Raw genomic sequence first — 17,711 nt, forward strand, 5'->3', positions numbered from 1 at the left:
AGCCCCAGCAGGCTTCCTTCTGATCTTGGGGGGCTTCCCCACCACCCTTGACCCACTGGATGTGCTGGGGTTGTTTGTTTCTGGAAGCTTTCAGAATAATTTTCAGCCCGGTCAAGTGGTCCAGATTTCACTGTTTAGCTCAACCAAGATTCCAGCTACCTGCTGGCTACTCCAGGTCTAAAGATGCCCCCTCACTCTGTCCCTCCTCCGGGAACATAGGCCCCCACTTGGGATCTCATCCCTTAGAATTACTAGTCCTGGGTGCTCTCTCATAACATATTCATGATATCCTCTCTAGAAACAGATCTCTAGATTCAAATTGAGTCTTCTGGAGACTTTAAGAAGCCATCAAAGATTTGCTTATTGGAGGAAAGTTGCCAGAAGAGGGAGTGTTACTGGCAGACTCTTCACAGCTCTTTGTTTCTGCCCTTCCCATCCCTATTTACTTATTCATTTATCGCTCAGATCTTTACTGAGCACCCCTTATGTGGCAGACACCATGCCAGCAGCAAGCAACATGAGCACAGTCTGACATGGTCCCACCCTCCCAGGAAATCTGTATGCATCTAGGACACTTCAGGAGTCTCTTAGGACAGTGCCCAATACACCAGAACTGAGAAAGCAGCTGTTACTTTTGTCTGTAGATATTCATAGCACCGTAAGTTCCCCTCCATCCAGTCTCTCAGAGCCTGAACCCCTACTTGAGTAGGAACCAACCTAAGGCCTTCTAGGACGTCCTGCAGTGCCAGCCAGCTCCAAACTTGCCTTCAGTTCTCTTGCTGTCACCTCATCCCCTTCGCAAGCCTCTTACCCTCATCACCCCACCTCCTCTCTGCAAGACATGCCTGCTTTAAGACAGTGCAGCCCTTCACAAAAGAAATTATGGGTCTGTTTCTGTGAACACGGGCCTGTGTCCTTAAGCAAGCTATTTAACCTCCAGCATAGTGTCTACATGTAGGAGGGGCTCAGTCCACATCTCTGGGATTAATGCGCTCTGAGAGCCATCTCCCACTTCATCCATAAATGGGAGCAAAAATAGTACCTTTCCCGGCGGGCGGTTCAGAGCCTTAAAGGAGCTAACATGTGCAAGGGGCTGAGTACAAGTCACGGTGCTGAACTGATGTGAGTTCCCCTCTTACCCGTATCCGAGGAGGAATGACCTCTGTCGCCCTGACTGTATCGGAGTCTCTCCCCTCCCCTAGCTGCATGGAGTCTGCGCGCTGCTGAATGACCTGCACGTCTCAGCTTACGGAAAGGATGGTGGGCTCTTATGTCTTGTGGCTGGCCTTGGCCTCCTGCCTTCTGACCCTGGCATCTACAGAACAGCAAGGTGTGTGCTCTGCTCACCTGGCATCTCAGATGCCCCATAATACCTGGGGAGAGGGGGATTGCGGAGAAGGCAGTCCAGGGTCAGTAAGGGGAACAGGGACATGTCTAATTGAAGACTCAGAAGCTAGAAGTCAAGGGGTACAAGACGAGGGAAACCAGAATACAGCCATAATCTCTCAGAGTCAAATAGGAAACCCCCCCTGCAAGGACCGTGGAGTCAGTTAATGTAACTGTCCATGTCCAAAATATGTGGAGCTCCGAGAGCCTAGATTCATGGAGACATGAATCTCCTAGTCACTCTGTGCCCTGGCGTTGGCAAGCACCTTTCTCCTTCCTCTGAAATTTTACTCATCTGTAAAAAGAAAGGACTAGAGGTAATGATCTCTCGGTGATCCTTTCAAAGATCTGTGGACTGGGCATCTTAGATGTTTGCAGCAAGGGTCCTCGGGCTTAACACCAGGCCGAAATTCCTGCCTGTGTCACCTGTGGAGGGGGCTGTGGGAAGGGGAAGGGAGACCCAGTTCATAGACACTCTTGGGAAAACACAGTGTGTGTGTGGGAAATAATCCAAGAACAGCAAGTGCAGTGACTCCTTTCCTTAAAACAAGTACATACGTAAGCGAGGCTTAAAAATCTCTTTTTCAAAAAAGTCCCTCTAACATGTATTTCAAGAATGTGATCCTATGTGTGTACTTAGTCTGTAATTCAGGCATTGACACTGTTCAGTAAATCAGAACTGGAGAACAGAACCAGTCTGAACTCCTGCTAGGCCTCAGGGGCTGTGTTTGGCATTTTATATTTATTATTATTGTTATAAGCAATGCTTTGGGGTTTTATTTCTCCAAAGCAGGGAATACCTCCTAAGATGACTACAGTAGTGCATAGCAAACTCTTGAAGAATTTTTTGATGGCTAGGTCTATTTTTTCATGTATGTTAGAAATGTATAACTAGTACAGCATACCTACAGTATCACAGATTATTATTCCTTAAGATGAAACAAATTTACAGAGAGTCATTGAAAGAAACATATTAAGCAGATAACTGGACAAGGGGACACAAATGTGGAAAACATTGTGACTCAAGGCTTAGGAATGGAGGGAGTTTGGGAACCACTAACTTGCAGGTGTTGTTTTAAAGACAAGTCTCAGGGGAGTCAAACCACCTGTCAAGGTCATCCTTGATGACCTAAATCCAGCAGGTGTAGCACTAGATTTAAACCCAGACTGACCAACCCACCCCTTCAATTCTCACCTCCCCCACACATCATAGTTCCTTAATCTGTTAAAAACCATGGGATGGGGATGCCTGGGTAGTTCAGTTGGTCAAGTGCCTGCCTTTGGCTCAGGTCATGATCTCAGGGTCCTGGAATCAAGCCCCACATAGGACTACTGGCTCAGTGGGGAGTCCGTTTCTCCCTCTCTCTCTGCCCCTCCCCCCAACTCATGTGCTCTCATACTCTCTCTCACTCAAATAAATAAATAAAATCTTTAAAAGAAGCCACAAAAAACAAAAACAAAAATATGAGATCAAGGGCTTCTGGGTGGCTCAGTCAATAAAGAGGCCAACTCTTGATTTCACTCTGGTCATGATCTCAGAGTGGTAGGATGGAGCCCCGCATGGGGCTCTGTGCTCAGTGGGGAGTCTGCCTGGGATTCTCTCCCTTTCCCTCTCCCTCTGTCCCTCTCCTCTCCTCTAACTCCCTCTCTCTCAAAAATAAATAAATAAATCTTTAAAAAAGCCCCATGAGATGAGCAAAATCGGAAATGTTAGAGCAGTGGGTCTCCACTGGGGGTGATTTGGGCAAGGCCTGGAGACAACTTCCAGGAGGAAGGAACTACTGGAATCTAGTGAGAAGGGCCCAGGAAAGCTGCGAAACATCCTGCAAAGCATAGGACAGCCCCCATAACACAGAATTATCCAGCCCCAAACATCAGTAGTGCCGAGGTTGAGAAATCTTATGTTAGATCTATTATCTATCAATAAAGGGGAAATGTCTATGATATAGTAAGTAAAATATGTAAGTGGGGAAAAAAATGTTGTACAGCATTAAGCCATTTTTAAAAATCCCTATATTTTAAACATATGCATAGAAAGAGTCTGAAGGGGGCGCCTGGGTGGCTCAGTGGGTTAAGCCTCTGCCTTCGGCTCAGGTCATGATCTCAGTGTCCTGGGCTCTCTGCTCAGCGGGGAGCCTGCTTCCCTCTCTCTGCCTCCCTCTCTGCCTACTTGTGATCTCTCTCTGTGTCAAATAAATAAATAAAATCTTTAAAAAAGAAAGAGAGAAAGAAAGAAAGAAAGAAAGAGTGAGTCTGAAGACCATACAGCAAATTTATAGTTACTTCTAGGGATGGAATGGGCTTATGACAACTTTCATTTCTACTTTATTCATTTTAATGACATTTGAGGTTTTTTCAGGGAGCCTGTATTACATTTATAATACATTGGTCAAACAGGACCAGTGTAAGGTTGCACAGGGAAGCAATGCACAACTCTAGAGCCAAAGAGAGGGCATCCCACTCAGTGTGAGGGATGCCCCTTGAAACTGTGCAGGGTGGAGACCTTGGTGTTCTTAATGCCTATAAAATACCACACAAAGTCCTCATTATTATTCTGACCCTAAGGGGATGAGACCAATATGTAATGAATGGGTTGTGTTTCCTCATTAGGGTCCTTAAGCACATTCAAAATTCGAAATAGAGTGCGTAGGGGGTGTCTGGATGGCTCAGTGGCTTAAGCATCCAACTCTTGATTTCCGCTCAGGTCAGGTCATGACCCAAAGTTGTGAGATTGAGCCCCATGTTGGGCTCTGCACTGGGTGTGGAGCCTATTTGAGACTCTCTCTCCCCCTCTGCCTGCCCCCTCCCTCTCTAAAACAAAACAAAACAAAACAAAACAAAACGAGTGTGTGTGTGTGTGCGTGTGCATGTGTGGAGAGGGGAGGATTAAAATCCTGTAGGCTCTGAGGATGCGCAATAAACTCAAGCACACTGCTGCTTTCCAGGTGACAGAAACTTCATCAACATCCGTTCCTATGACCCCTGCCAGAATTATACCCATCTGGACGAACCATCACGAAGTACAGAGTACACAGGAAAGGGCCAGCTGTGTGACAGGGACATGAATGGCTGGTACCGCTTCGTGGGAGATGGAGGAGTGAGGTTGCCAGAGACCTGTGTCCCAGCGTACCGATGCAAGACAGACGCTCCCATGTGGCTGAATGGGACACACCCTACCATCGAGGAGGGGATCGTCAGCCGCACTGCTTGTGCCCACTGGAGCAGCAACTGCTGTCTCTGGAAGACTGAGGTGCAGGTGAAGGCCTGTCTGGGCGAGTTCCACGTGTACCGACTGCAGGGCACCCCCAAGTGTAATCTGAGGTACTGCACAGGTGAGTGGCAGAGAGCTGGGGATGACTGTGGGGCAGGGCTACCTGGTGGCCAGCCCAGACATCAGCAGTGAGTGGAGCAGGTCAGGAGACTAAGCAGAACAGCCTGGATTCAGCTCTTGCCTGTTACTACCCAGTGGGGATGTCACCCAAAGTTGCCAGGCTTTCCAACATTTCAAGTAAAGCCAGAAATTCAGAGTTGAGGGCAAATTCTCTTGATATATACATATGCATATGCATATACATTTGCACACATACACATACATACACACACCTATATCCATATGTGTAGCATGATATGAAGAACTCGGGCTCATTCAGATTTAGATTCCAATTGAGCAGTTTAATTTACCTCTCTGAGCTTTAGTTTTCTGATGTGAGAAAAATGGATAATGGCAAAAGTCACAGCCAATGCATACTGTCCCTGCTCCAAGCCAAAGTGCTTTAGACTGTGCACTCATTTAATGCTTTCACCAACCTCATGAGATATGGGTTCTATATAACTACACCCAATGAGAGGTCTGGGGCACAGAGAGGTTAAGCAGCTGTCCCAATGTCACAGAGCAGGAACATGACGGAGGTGGGATATGAACCGTGACACTCTTAGTTCCAAGATCTATATACCTAACCACTATGCTACCCAGTTTCATAAACTTACCATGAGAACTGAATGAGCTAATTTGTTGAAAGTGCTCCAACAGTGTCTGCCATGTAGTAAGCATTAGGATAGCTGCCTCTGGGTTCTCATTTCACTGGACTGGGAGTCAGAAAATCTGAGTTTGAGGCTTGACCCTTCCACTATGTATTGCACAGCCTTGGGCAGGAGTTCTGGGCCCTGGTAGAATAACAGAGTTGGCCTTGGTGGCCTCAGACTGCCTTGCTCTGCATCCTGATCCTCTTCCCCTGTGCCTCACCCTGGAGACCCCTACACTGCGAAGGACAAGTGTGAGAATACCTGCCGCCCGGAGGAGGAATGCAGCTTTCTCAATGGCACCTGGGACTGTTACTGCAGACAGGACCTCAACAGCTCTGGTGAGTGGCTTGGCAGGGCTGAGCAATGGGAACAATGCTGGTCTGAGCAGACAAGGCAGCATGGAAGGATTTTCCTTTTCCGAGGGTATGGACAAGGTGTGGACCAGAGTCAGTGGGGATGGAACTGAGGTCAGGGAATGAAGGTTCTCAAAGCTATTTGCAAGGATGGAAGAGCTGGGATGGAACAAATTGCCAAGTCAGTCTTTGGACCACAGCCTGAGAAAGCAGCTATGGTGTTGGTGAGCTTGACCAACCATAAGGCACGAAGGTACTAACGATAAGGACTCTGCAGGTGTGGGAATTGCATTAAAATATCTGTAGGTCTACATGTGAAGGACATGGGTAGACTCCTGTGCCAGTCCTGGATTTGTGACATAGTAGCTCTCTGGAGCCTGGGTCAAGGCACCTAGACTCTCTGATCCTTAATGTCTTCATCTGTAAAATGGGAATAAGGTTACAGTACAAATAACCACCATATAGGGTAACTGCAAAAATTAAATCGGAGCAGTCTAAATGGGCAGGCTTGTAAGGTGATAAGGTTCTTGTCCCAGGAAGTAAGCAAGCAGAGGCACATGACTTATGGGTAGTGATGCCATCAACAAGCTCTAAGTCCTGGGGTTAGATGAACTTCCCATTAAGATTATTCCCTTCCCTCCTGGGACTCTAATGAGGACCTTTGACTCTTGCCCTTGGCATAAACATGCCTTCCTCTGAACACACTCCCAGTCCCTGCAGAAAAGAAAGTGTTCTAGACAGTGGACCAAGAACAAGCATATGTTTAGAAGACTGGGCTGGAGTGTGGACCAGGTGGTGCTTGGGTGTGCCTAGCAGGAGTAGGGTGAGGACGAGAGGCAGGACTAGAAGGAAACAACTCTGATCTCCATGAAGGCTCTCTCTGCTTATTGGGTAGACAAGCCCCCAAAGGCTCCAGGTTATTTTCCAGGTTTTGGGCAACCACAGAATCAGACGGTGGACTTCAAGGATGTCTTCTCTGTACCTGAAGACTCCAAGGGTATCCTTGGCAGGTCCTCCCAGCTGATTGGGTGGGTGGGTGGCCTGCCTCAAGTCTTCAGTGGTGGCTACTCAACAAGTCCCCATTGCTTCCAGGCACAACCCCGTTGTGACCTGGCTTTTGCTTACTTCTCCATCTCTCACACTCCACCCCTACCTATTCTAAGTTCCTGTGCCTCTGAGCTTAGCTTCTCCATAAACACACCAGCCTCTCTTCCATCACCATGCTTTTGCCTCTGCTATTCCCTGAGCCAGGGGTGCCCTCACTTGCCCTGTGCACCTGCAAAACTCCTACTCCTGACCAACTCCCAGCCCTCTATGAGTCCTTCCCTGACTTAACTGACAGACCCAGATATACCTTCTTGTGTTTCCCTGTGCACCTAGAACATACTTCTTTCATCATACTGCATCTTAATAAGCTGTTGGCATGTTGGTTCTGACACAAGACCAAGGAATCCTCATGGCCTGGGTCCATGTTTTCTTTATTTTTGTGTTGAATGTGCCTCGCACATACAGAAGGTGGTTAGTAAATGTATTTGAATCAATGTATTCATAAATACAATCAAAACGGTATTTCTCTTCATTTGCTATCTACCTCCCCATCAGAATGTTAGCTCCATAAATAAGGGTAGGGATTCTGTCAGTTTTGACAAACACTGTATCCTCAGTACCTAGAACAGTGCAGACAGTAATGCTCAAGATGTATTATTTGTTGAATAAATGCCGAATGAATGAATGGAATGAATGAGTGAATGAATGAATGAATGAATGAGTGAATGAATGAACAAATGAATGAACAAAAGAAAAAAAGAAATGCAATGGCTCTGAACCTGGTCAGATGTGCTGGCTTCACAAAGCCAGGGAGCAGGAATAGTGTGTATCCACCCCGATTCCAGTCTGGAATGCAGGATAGTTCTGCTTCTCTAGAGACCCCAATTCCCAGAGACCCTGATCCCCAATCCCCAAGACATGAAAGTCCACACCTGCACACAGCATGCCTAGAAATCTTGGACCAGGGGCTTTTTTGCCAACCTCACCCAATACAACCTGGGTGTGAATCCCACCTGGGTCCCAGGCCCCTATTAGTCTACCTAACTCCCTGGTACATATGATGGCTTTTCCAAAGGGCATGGAATGTGGGCTCTGCTCACTGCTTCCAGACCCCTGTCCACTCCAGCTACCCCATTCTCAACTTTCTAGATGTCCACAGTTTGCAGCCTCAGCTAAACTGTGGGGCCGAGGAGATCACGGTGTCACTGGACAAGTGTCAGCTGGGAGGCCTGGGTTTTGGGGACAATGTCATCACTTACCTGCGAGACCGGAACTGCAGCAGTATCACGCAAAGAGAGGAGAGAAACTGGATATCGGTGACCAGCCCTACCCACGCTGGGGCCTGTGGAAACATTCTGGAGGTGAATGGTGTTTACACCACTGCTACCAGAGGGTGGGAGTTGGGCTGTGGAGCTATCTCAGTAGCTGTGAAGCCTTGGACAAGCCACTTAGCTTCTCTGGGCCTCTAGTAGTATGTGAGAGTAGTAGTGTGTGTAGTATGTGAGAGTACACATGCTGGTTCACATACAGAGCTTAGAAGAGGTTTGCTGCTTGAGCTCAATAAATGTAAGCTGTGATTATGATTATTTTAATTAGGGGTGATGTGGGAGGGGTCAATATGGGAGTAAGCGTGGTAGTTGTTGATTCTCCCCAAAGGCCAAAAATTCTTGTTCTAGTTTTTGATCTGGGATTCTCAGTCCCCTTCCCATAAGGCTCCAGGGGCCACTAAGGGAAGAGGCCCATGTTCTCCCTGGTGATCGGAAGGCAGGGTGGCAGCATGATGGAGAGCATCAACCTTACAGTCATGTAGGCCTGAGTTCTAGATACAGTTGCACACACATAAACATACACATGGTCTTGTTTTTATGCCAAAGAGAAATGGAACCCATGCCATCTACAAAAACACCCTCTCTGTGGCCAATGAGTTCATCATCAGAGACACCATCCTCAACATCAATTTCCAGTGTGCCTACCCACTGGACATGAAAGTCAGCCTCCAAACTGCCCTGCAGCCCATTGTAAGGTATGGCACTGACCCTTGCCCTTTGATCTATAACCCTGACACTGATCACATCCACTTCAAGCAAAGCTTAAAATGTCCTCAGGCTGCTGCCTACTTCCTACAGGAGCTCTCACTCTTTCCATCATTCACTCTGCAAATATTTCTTGATCACAGATTAATGTTCAGCATGCACAAGGCAGACATAGAGTATTCTGTGGGTATTAAAGATTATTATTACGAAGCAATGCAGAAACATAAAATAATGTTAATTAAATATGCTAAGGAACAAAAACACACCACAGTTTCACTTATCTTGAGGAAGAAAGGAATTAAGCAACTAATTATTCCATCAACTATTTACAAGTGAGATGAATGCAATGTGGGAGAAGCACAGCGTGCTGTGGGATCAGGAAGCAAGGGTTCCTGATCTAATCATTGTGGGGAAGGGATGGAGGGAGCAGGAAGGCTTCCCTACAGATGTGGGATTTAAGCTGGGATGAGCTTTGATTAGATAAATAGCACTCCCAATTCACTAGAAAGAGAACTAAGTAGCAATTTGGGTGGGGATCCATTTGGAAGAAACAAATGAAAGAAGAAGAAGAAAGAAACAGAAAAAAAACAAAAAACAGTTTTCATCTATTTTGGTCACTGCTGTCTCACAGTGCCCAAACAGGGCCCTGTGGAATGGATTCTTCAGCATTTAGACAGTAAGACTTGCTGGGGGATTTTCTGTGTCAGAACTCCAGGGTGCCCTTTCCATCCCCCCACTGCCTCCTGGGCTCTCAGAGTAGCATGAATAGGACTAGTAATTTTCTAGTTCAATGGTTTTCAGACTGTATTGTGTTGGGGCTCCAAGTTTCATAATAAATAAAAATTAAAGCCATTCCTCTTTTAAAATGAATTGTTTCACTGGGTGATTCCCTGGTGGAGGGAGGAGATCTGCTGCTAAAAATGGTGAACCCCCAGAACTGATCCCATTGTATAGGGGGGAAGATGGAGGTGTGCATTTGCTGTTATTCTCTGAGGGAAGGAGATACAGGTGATCTGTGAGGCAGGGAGAATGGGTGGAGATCCCAGAGACACACTTGTCTGCTTGTCAAGTTTAGTGCCTAGCAGATACTAAATGCATGATTTAAATAGGTGATTGACTAGTTCCTTCAGGAATCAAAGATGTGCCTTCACTTTCATAGCCTCACACAAGTGCAGGGCTGGATTTACTTTGTTCTCACTGGTGGGAACCTAAGGATTCCACTCTTACGGTTTTCCTCTTCTCAGTTCTCTGAACATCAGTGTGGATGGGGATGGAGAGTTCACTGTAAGAATGGCCCTGTTTCAAGACCAGAACTATGTATCTCCTTACGAAGGGGCCGTAGCTGTCCTGGCTGTTGAATCTATGCTCTATGTGGGTGCCCTCTTGGAGAGAGGGGACACCTCCCGGTTTAACCTGTTGCTGAGGAACTGCTATGCCACGCCTACTGAAGATAAGACTGACCCCGTGAAATATTTCATTATCAGAAACAGGTAACAGGCAACTCTGGGTTATTTTTTGGCCTGATTAAGGTTTTCGGGGAAGAAAGATCACCATGGCCCTGCCTGGTAGTTGTGTAAACTGGCTTACTTCTTTTGCAACATAATTTGGCATGACATATCACGACCATACTTTTGACCCAGGAGTATCACTCTTGACATTTTAGCCTAAAGCATTAATACAAAATAGGTCAGCAAGATAAAGAAATGCCAATTATTTTTCACTTAAGTGAAACCTTGGCAATAGGGTCACAGTTCAAAAATAGGGATCCATTAAGTAATGATGGGCTATTATACAGATAGTAACACCGACAAATCAACATGAAAATGGTATGACAAGTGTTATGGGACAAGATATCGCTGAAATTGCTAACTGGCAAAAACAAAGGGAAAATGTATATCCATAGATCATGATTCAAACCATGGTAAAAATATTAGCTAATATGTATCACTGAGTTTAGTTATGAGTTTAGCCATGCACTGTGTCACTAAATGGTTACATCAACCCCAGGAGGTACAGATTACTGTCTGCTCTACAGACCAGAAAAGGGAGTCTCGGACAGGTTAAGTCATCTGCTCATGATCATTTAGCTAGAAAGTAGGTCTGGGTGGAATATGAAGCAGTCTATTTCACCTCAGAGAACAAACCCCACAAAACTGAAACCTGGGCTGATGAATAAATGTCTTGGAGGGGGCGCCTAGGTGGCTCAGTCAGTTAAGCATCTGCCTTTGATCAGATCATGATCTCAGCGTCCTGGGATTGAGGCCCAGGTCGGGCTCCATGTTCAGTGGGGAGTCTGCTTCTGCCTCTGCCCCTCCCCACCTCTCATGAGTGCTCTCTCTCTCTATTTCAAAAAAATTTAATACCTTGAAGGAAACCCAGAGGAATAAAAGTCTATGTCAGGATGGAGGGAATCAGGGAACATTCTCTGTGATGATGTTTTTATACCAGATGCACATTAAAGATACAGCCAAGGGCCTCAGGTTCCTTGAGCTATTCTAAAAGTAGACCCTTGCCCCTGTCACCTTCCCAGCTGCCCAAATCATTATGATTCCACCATCCATGTAGAGGAGAATGGGGTGTCCTCAGAAAGCCGGTTCTCAGTTCAGATGTTCATGTTTGCTGGAAATTATGACCTAGTCTTCCTGCATTGTGAGATTCATCTCTGCGATTCCCTTAATGAACAGTGCCAGCCGGTGAGTATCTCTTTAGAGTGAACTATTCAGAGATTCACATGGGGCCCGGTACCTGGTAGTCTCACCATATATATTTACTGCAATTACAGAGGGATGGAAAGAAGAAAGGGAGAGAGGGAAGGAGGGGAAGAGGAAAGGATGAATGGATGGACATTCAATCTCCAAAAAGTCCATGTGTATGTAATGTCCCTAGGAAGCAGATCAGACAAAGAAGTCTGCCCACTAAGTTTCCCTGGCACAAGACATATTTTGAATGATTTCATAATAGTGGACTTTTAAGTGCCTATTCCATGTCAGGAATTACACTAAAACTTTCATATGCCTTATTTAATTAAATTCTCACAAGAACCCTTTAAGTAGATTTTTTGTTAACCAGCTTGTACAGAGGAGGACACTGAGCTTAAGAGAGGTCTTCTGCCCAAAAGCAACACAGCTAGAAAGCATCAGAGCTGGGAGATAACTCCAGTGTCCATGCTCTTAACCCCTGTTTGGTACTGCCTGCTAGAAGCTGGCATTTGTTGAGTGTGGACTATGTACCTGGGTGTTACAGACATGCTCATTTTAATCTTTTAAGACCAGGAAGGTATTACTTAATAGTCCAATAGAGAGGTGAAGTCATTAGTACCAAATTAGACAGCTAGAATTAGAGTGGAGAGGTGATAGAATGGATGAGATAAGTAGAAAGGAGTCAAATCCATGTTTGCTTATGACTTGACAGTAATTGAGAAAACCACAGCCTCAGAGTTAGGGGTACATGGTGGGTAGGGTCCCATTCTTGGGCCAGATTCTTGTCCCATTGCAGGGACATCCTGGATAGGAACTATGACTTTAAATTTTGATATAATGAGATCTCTCCATCCCCCACAGTCTTGCTCAAGAAGTCAACGTCGCAGTGGAGTAGTGGCTATCAACCCAGCCCAGGTTCTAGATTTGGGACCCATCACTCGGAAAGGTGAGTGGCCCACTTCTGGGTGAGAAGACCAGGTGGTCAAGTGCTGACAGTTAACCACAGATGCCTGGGATCACCATCCTAACAACTTAGAGCCTTTTTTACCTCCTCACTGCAGCCCCCACCAGTGAATCTATCTTTCTATGAGGTGCTTTGGGTAAATAACAACAGCATTTGCCATTTGTCCTGAACCCCTATGTGCTAGAGACCAGGCTAAGCTCTCAGTATCCATCAACTCACTTCATTCTCCTGACTGAGTCCATTTTACCAGCGAGAAATTGAAGCTTGGAGAGATTAAGTGGCTCACCCTAAGTCACTCAGCTCACGAGCAGGTGGAGTTAGAACTGAACCCAGCTCAGACTGATTCCACAGCATATGCCCCTTGCCTTTTTCTTCTTGCCAAGTCCCCTTACCTCAGCCCCTTTTGGGTGAAGTCTTTAACCCAACTTTGTTTTCTGGTGAATGACTATGTTTTCCAAAATCCAGTTATAATATTCTGGGGCATGATGTAGGGGAAGCTTTATAATTGCCCACAAATGTTAACCAATCCTGCCCATGGGTGAACACTACTGTTGTGATTTCTATTACCACTAGAATGGAGGAGTCAAAAAACCCAGAAGAATGAAAGCAACTTTTTTTTTGTCCTAAAGAAATTAGGACGCAGTAATGCTAGTAACAGCAGCAATGACAGTAACAGTAATAACACATGAGGCTGGCACCGAACAAAACATTTATATGCATCATCACATAGAATGCTCACGACAGCCTAAGTTGGTAAGCACTATTACCACTTCCATTCTCCATGTGAGTAAACTGAGGCTGTCTTGTAAAGAAGGCTCTGTCCTGAGTTGTCCTGCCTCTTTACTGAGCCCTCAACTTGAGGCTTCATCTGGTATCACAGGGTTGTTGGAGGGTTAGGAAATTTTATTTTGGAATCAGATAGATGGAGATTCAAATTCCAGCTTTACTACCAACAATAAGGTCAACTTAGGCTTCCTTGGTCAACTGAGCCTCAGTCTTCTCCTCTGTTGAATGGGGACACAAATACTTTCCTCACAAATCTGCTGAAAGAACTAAGTTTCAAATGCATGAAATGGGCTTAGAAATAACAGATGCCTCAGCAGTGAGGGTGGCCAGGTCCAGCCAGGTCAGTGGCTGCGGTGGCCAGGTCCAGGAGGACCTGGAGCAGCTATGGCCACAGTGCCAGTCCCCGGCACACGACTGAGGAAACCTTCACCTTTGCTCTTGTCCCCAGGTGCTCCATCTCTTGGCGTCGCGAATGGAACCCCCAGCTCTGCAGGTACATTTTTATCTCCTGCCTATCCCACTGCCCTCCCTCCCAACCCTCTTTTAGTCCTCTTCTCAATTCAGTGCACATTGATTTAGCCTGTGCTAGTGACTGTGGACACTGAAATCAATCAGTCCCAAGTGTGGCTCTTGAGATGCTCAAAGTCTAGCACAGGGGCCAGTCATTTAACAATGAATACTTATTGGGTCCCCACTGCTTGCCAGGCATTGTTTAGATGTTGAAGATATAATTGTAAACAGCACAGACCAGGTGCCTGCCCTCATGGAGCTTATGATACAGTGTGGGAAACAGTCAATTAAAAGTTAACAAGATAATTTAGAAAAGAGAGTAATGTGTTAGAAAGTTACCAGCATGGGTAACAGTGTCTTTAAAAAGATAGTTTATTTTACTCACATGTAAATGAAGTCCAAAGGCAAGCAATCTGGGGATCCTGGGGTGGCACCACAAGGTCATCAAGAATCCAAGTTCTTTTAAGCTCTCCCCTCCACCTTCTTCATCCTCCTGCTCCAAGATGGAAGCCAGAGCTCCAATCTTCATCTCTAGTCAGCAGGATGGAGGGAATATGGAAAAAGTCAGAGTGTTAAGGAACATTCCTAGAAGCTGACACCTTACACTTCCACTTATCTCACTGGCCAAAGTTTAGTCACACCTGGCTGCAAAGGAAGCTGGAAAATGTAATCTTTATTCTGGGCGGCCATGTCCTGAACCAATGTTTGATGGTTCTATTTATAAGGCAAGAAGGAAAAGTAAATATCAGAATGAGTAAATGGCCAGAAAAATGTTCAGAGGAGGTGATATTTGAATGCAATGAGAAAAAGGGGCCAGGTTTGCAAATAATAAAGGAACAAGCCCTATAGGCAGAATGAACAAGAGTTGCAAAAATGAGACAGTCATAGAAGCAAATTGCAAGCAAGTAGATAGTGTGGCAGGAGCACACAGAAGAGTAAGGAACTGTACCTGGTAAGGTCAGGCAAGAATTTTAGCAGGTGGCAACATCTGAATGGTGTTTTGGTGGGTGACCTGGAATTTAACAGGAAGACCAATCCAAGAAATGTGTTTTGGACCAAAGAGAAAGCAATGATTCTAAGATTTTACTGCCACCTCTTCCCAACACACACATGACCTATACTGGTGAACCCAGACATGAAAACGTTCTTTCCATCCTTAATTCTCCAGCTAGATAACAGCCTAAAAGTTTCCAAATAAGGTCAAGATGGCCCCTCCACACTTAGGGCTAATATTCAGACAACACTCAGAAAATTGTGCTCATCAGAGACAGGGGTCAGAGCTCAGACTAAAAGGAGCTGGAGAGCAGACATCACGTCTCATACACTTCTCCCAGTACTTCAGGTTAGCGCAGTGCTGGGAACAGCCCAGTTTCCCAGTAGAGTTTGCCAAACTGACTAATTTCTAGGATGGGCAGTGGATTCTGGAGCCTTCTGGAAGAAAAGGGGAGCGATCTCATGCGGTATGAGAACGCCACAAGAGGGCACTTATGGTGTTCTTTGTTTGCTATCTCCCACAAACATGTCTGAGGTTTTAGAATTAACTGAACAACCACCTGTGTTTCATAAATACAAACTGGTTGTCATACACTAATATTTCAGAAAATTATGATATTCTTCACTTCCTCCTAGAACATCAGCAAGTTACTCTGAAGTTTATGAGACAGAGAAATGTTATAATCTCATACTATGGCGGGAGGGGTGCACATGCATCTCCCAGGCCCCCCAGTACAAGGCATCTATCACCCAGCACCCACACCCTTCATTAACACTGAGTATATGATCATTTTCAGAGGAGATGTGTTCCCAACCCTCCCAGATCTTGGAGTCTAATATTCAAAACTGACACTTATATGGTGTTTATTATGTGCCAGGAACTGTTCCAAATGTTTGATATGAATTTATCCACTTAAGCCTTACAAAAGTCCCATGAGGTATTAGTTGCTTGTGATTTTTCAATTTTGCATATAGATAAACTCAGCCATGGTGAGGCTCAGTAACTTACCTGGGCCTGCACAACTGGTTGTAGAGCTGGGATTCTTCTTCTTCTTCCCTTTTTTTTTTTTTTTTTGAAGATTTTATTCATTTGACAGAGAAAAAGAGAGTACACAAGTGAGGGGGAGGGGCAAAAAGAGAGGGAAGCAGACTCCCTGCTGAGCAGGGAGCCTAACCTAGAGCTTGGTCCTAGGACCCTGAGATAATGACCCGAGCCAAAGGCAGATGCTTAACTGACTGAGCCACCCAGATACCCCTAGAGCTGGGATTCTAAGCCAATAAGTCAGGTCTCGGAGGCTTTTTAACCTCTGTGTCCTTCTCCATCTTTAGTATTAGTCAGCATAAGTAATATTAGCTGCTATGACAGACAATCCTCATCTTTCTGTGCCTTTACACAATAGTTTATGTCCCACTAAATCACTGGGGGATGTAGTTCTGTGCTTTGCAGTCATTAGGAAGTCAGGCTCTTACCTTCTGGTAACTCTGGAAACTCCACTGTCCCCAGCAAGTCCTCTGGCGGATCCCTGGCATCTGGTCCCTAGATGGTGGGTGACCAGAGTATGGAAAATTATGCAGGAGGTTTTAAGGACCAGGTCTAGAAATGGCATATATGATTTTTACCCACATTCCACTGGCCAGATTCAATCATGTGATCTCACCTACCTGCAAAGGAGGATGGGGGAAAATTGCCTTCCAATATAACCTAAGTAATACGAAAAAGTGTTTGATGATTAGATAGCTTTGCCTCTACCACATGACCCCTTTGCCACTTCCCAGGGGTTGTAACCTAGAACAGATATTAAGGATACTTAGTAAGGCCTTAAGCATTAAGTATAGAGAGGCTAGCTTGCTTTGGCTGCTGAGTTCCAAAGGCCAACACTTGACAGACATCTCTCTTATATTTCAGGGTTCCTGGGGGCTTGGCCCATGGTTCTCCTGCCTGTCCTCCTGGCTGGGCTGTTCTAAGAGCTCAGCCAAGCATCTAGCCTTGAAGCTCGTGTTCTTCCCTCTGGTGATGGCTTCCGGTCACCCATCGGCTATGCCGGTTCTCTCTCCAAATCACATAGACAGTCTTGGTGTTTAGACTCTGGGACAGGCTAGGTTTGGGGAAAGGGGAAAGATTCCCTTGTTCAACACTCTCTGTGCCTTTATATTCCTCTTTTTCTCATGGTGGGGGCCCTGTTGGCCTGGCCTGGCCTGATTTCCTCATTTATTAGCAGGATTTTGGAGCCAGACTTGCTCTGTGCTTCTGTGGCCCCAGCCTTTACCAGAAATGTATCATGTGTTACTCTGTAACTCCAGAGAAGACGAGCTGTATCACTGTGGGGTAGAGGTAGAAGAAAGGGGATGAGCTTGTTAAAAAGACACCTCTCGTTGTTTCTTCCCAAGTATACCTTGTTCTAACTGCTGATGAACTGAACAGACTGATCCTTGCTTTAACCTGTGTCCTCTGATGTATTTCCAACATGGTCTCAGTAGTGGCCATGGGAATGAGTTGTAAAGGGTCCACTTCTGGAGATTCTATTCCCAGAGAAGACTGGTTCCCATTGCTCCCCTGCCTACCTCCATACTGTAGACATGCTTTGATGTGCCTAGGAGTAGGCAAAAATTTACCCTAGGACCCAAATGCTGGAGGACCTGCTTGATTTGAATGCAGAGATGCTGTCACTCCAGAGTATACCTCTAGCTGTGAACAGTGGTACGCTCCAAAGTAAGTAAGAAATCCCAGTGGAAAATGCTATGTTGATCCTGCCATGGGGATATAGAAGAAGTGACTGGGGGATGAGTGAAGTCCCTTTCTGGAAACCTCTGATGGGCCTTCATGAAACACTCCACAAAGATGCCACAAAAAGAGAATGCTTCCCCTTCCCATAGCTATACACAAGGCCCCTACAAGCTGGCCTCAGGGAAAAAATGA

At 45.8% G+C, this 17,711-nt stretch overlaps 2 protein-coding genes across 2 annotated transcripts in view; one reads left to right on the top strand and one right to left on the bottom strand.

Annotated features, from left to right (window-relative positions):
• ACSM5 (acyl-CoA synthetase medium chain family member 5) overlaps window positions 1–14,330 on the bottom strand; it is a 118,219-nt gene extending 103,889 nt beyond the window's left edge. Inside the window, 1 exon segment of the mRNA XM_032836170.1 lies at window positions 14,187–14,330. Coding sequence (XP_032692061.1) covers window positions 14,187–14,330 — 144 coding nt within the window.
• Window positions 1,208–17,233, top strand: GP2 (glycoprotein 2). Its single transcript, XM_032836169.1, has 10 exons — window positions 1,208–1,330; window positions 4,332–4,718; window positions 5,637–5,747; window positions 7,959–8,170; window positions 8,684–8,832; window positions 10,087–10,332; window positions 11,373–11,535; window positions 12,403–12,487; window positions 13,740–13,784; window positions 16,701–17,233. Exons 1-10 carry the CDS (start codon window positions 1,228–1,230, stop codon window positions 16,757–16,759), a joined length of 1,560 nt encoding a protein of 519 aa, XP_032692060.1. The 5' UTR covers window positions 1,208–1,227; the 3' UTR covers window positions 16,760–17,233.
• Window positions 17,234–17,711: the final 478 nt, after the last annotated feature.

The sequence above is a fragment of the Lontra canadensis genome, unplaced genomic scaffold, assembly GCF_010015895.1.
Source record: "Lontra canadensis isolate GAN:19392208 unplaced genomic scaffold, GSC_riverotter_1.0 scaffold91, whole genome shotgun sequence".
In the NCBI taxonomy this organism is placed as follows: domain Eukaryota; kingdom Metazoa; phylum Chordata; class Mammalia; order Carnivora; family Mustelidae; genus Lontra; species Lontra canadensis.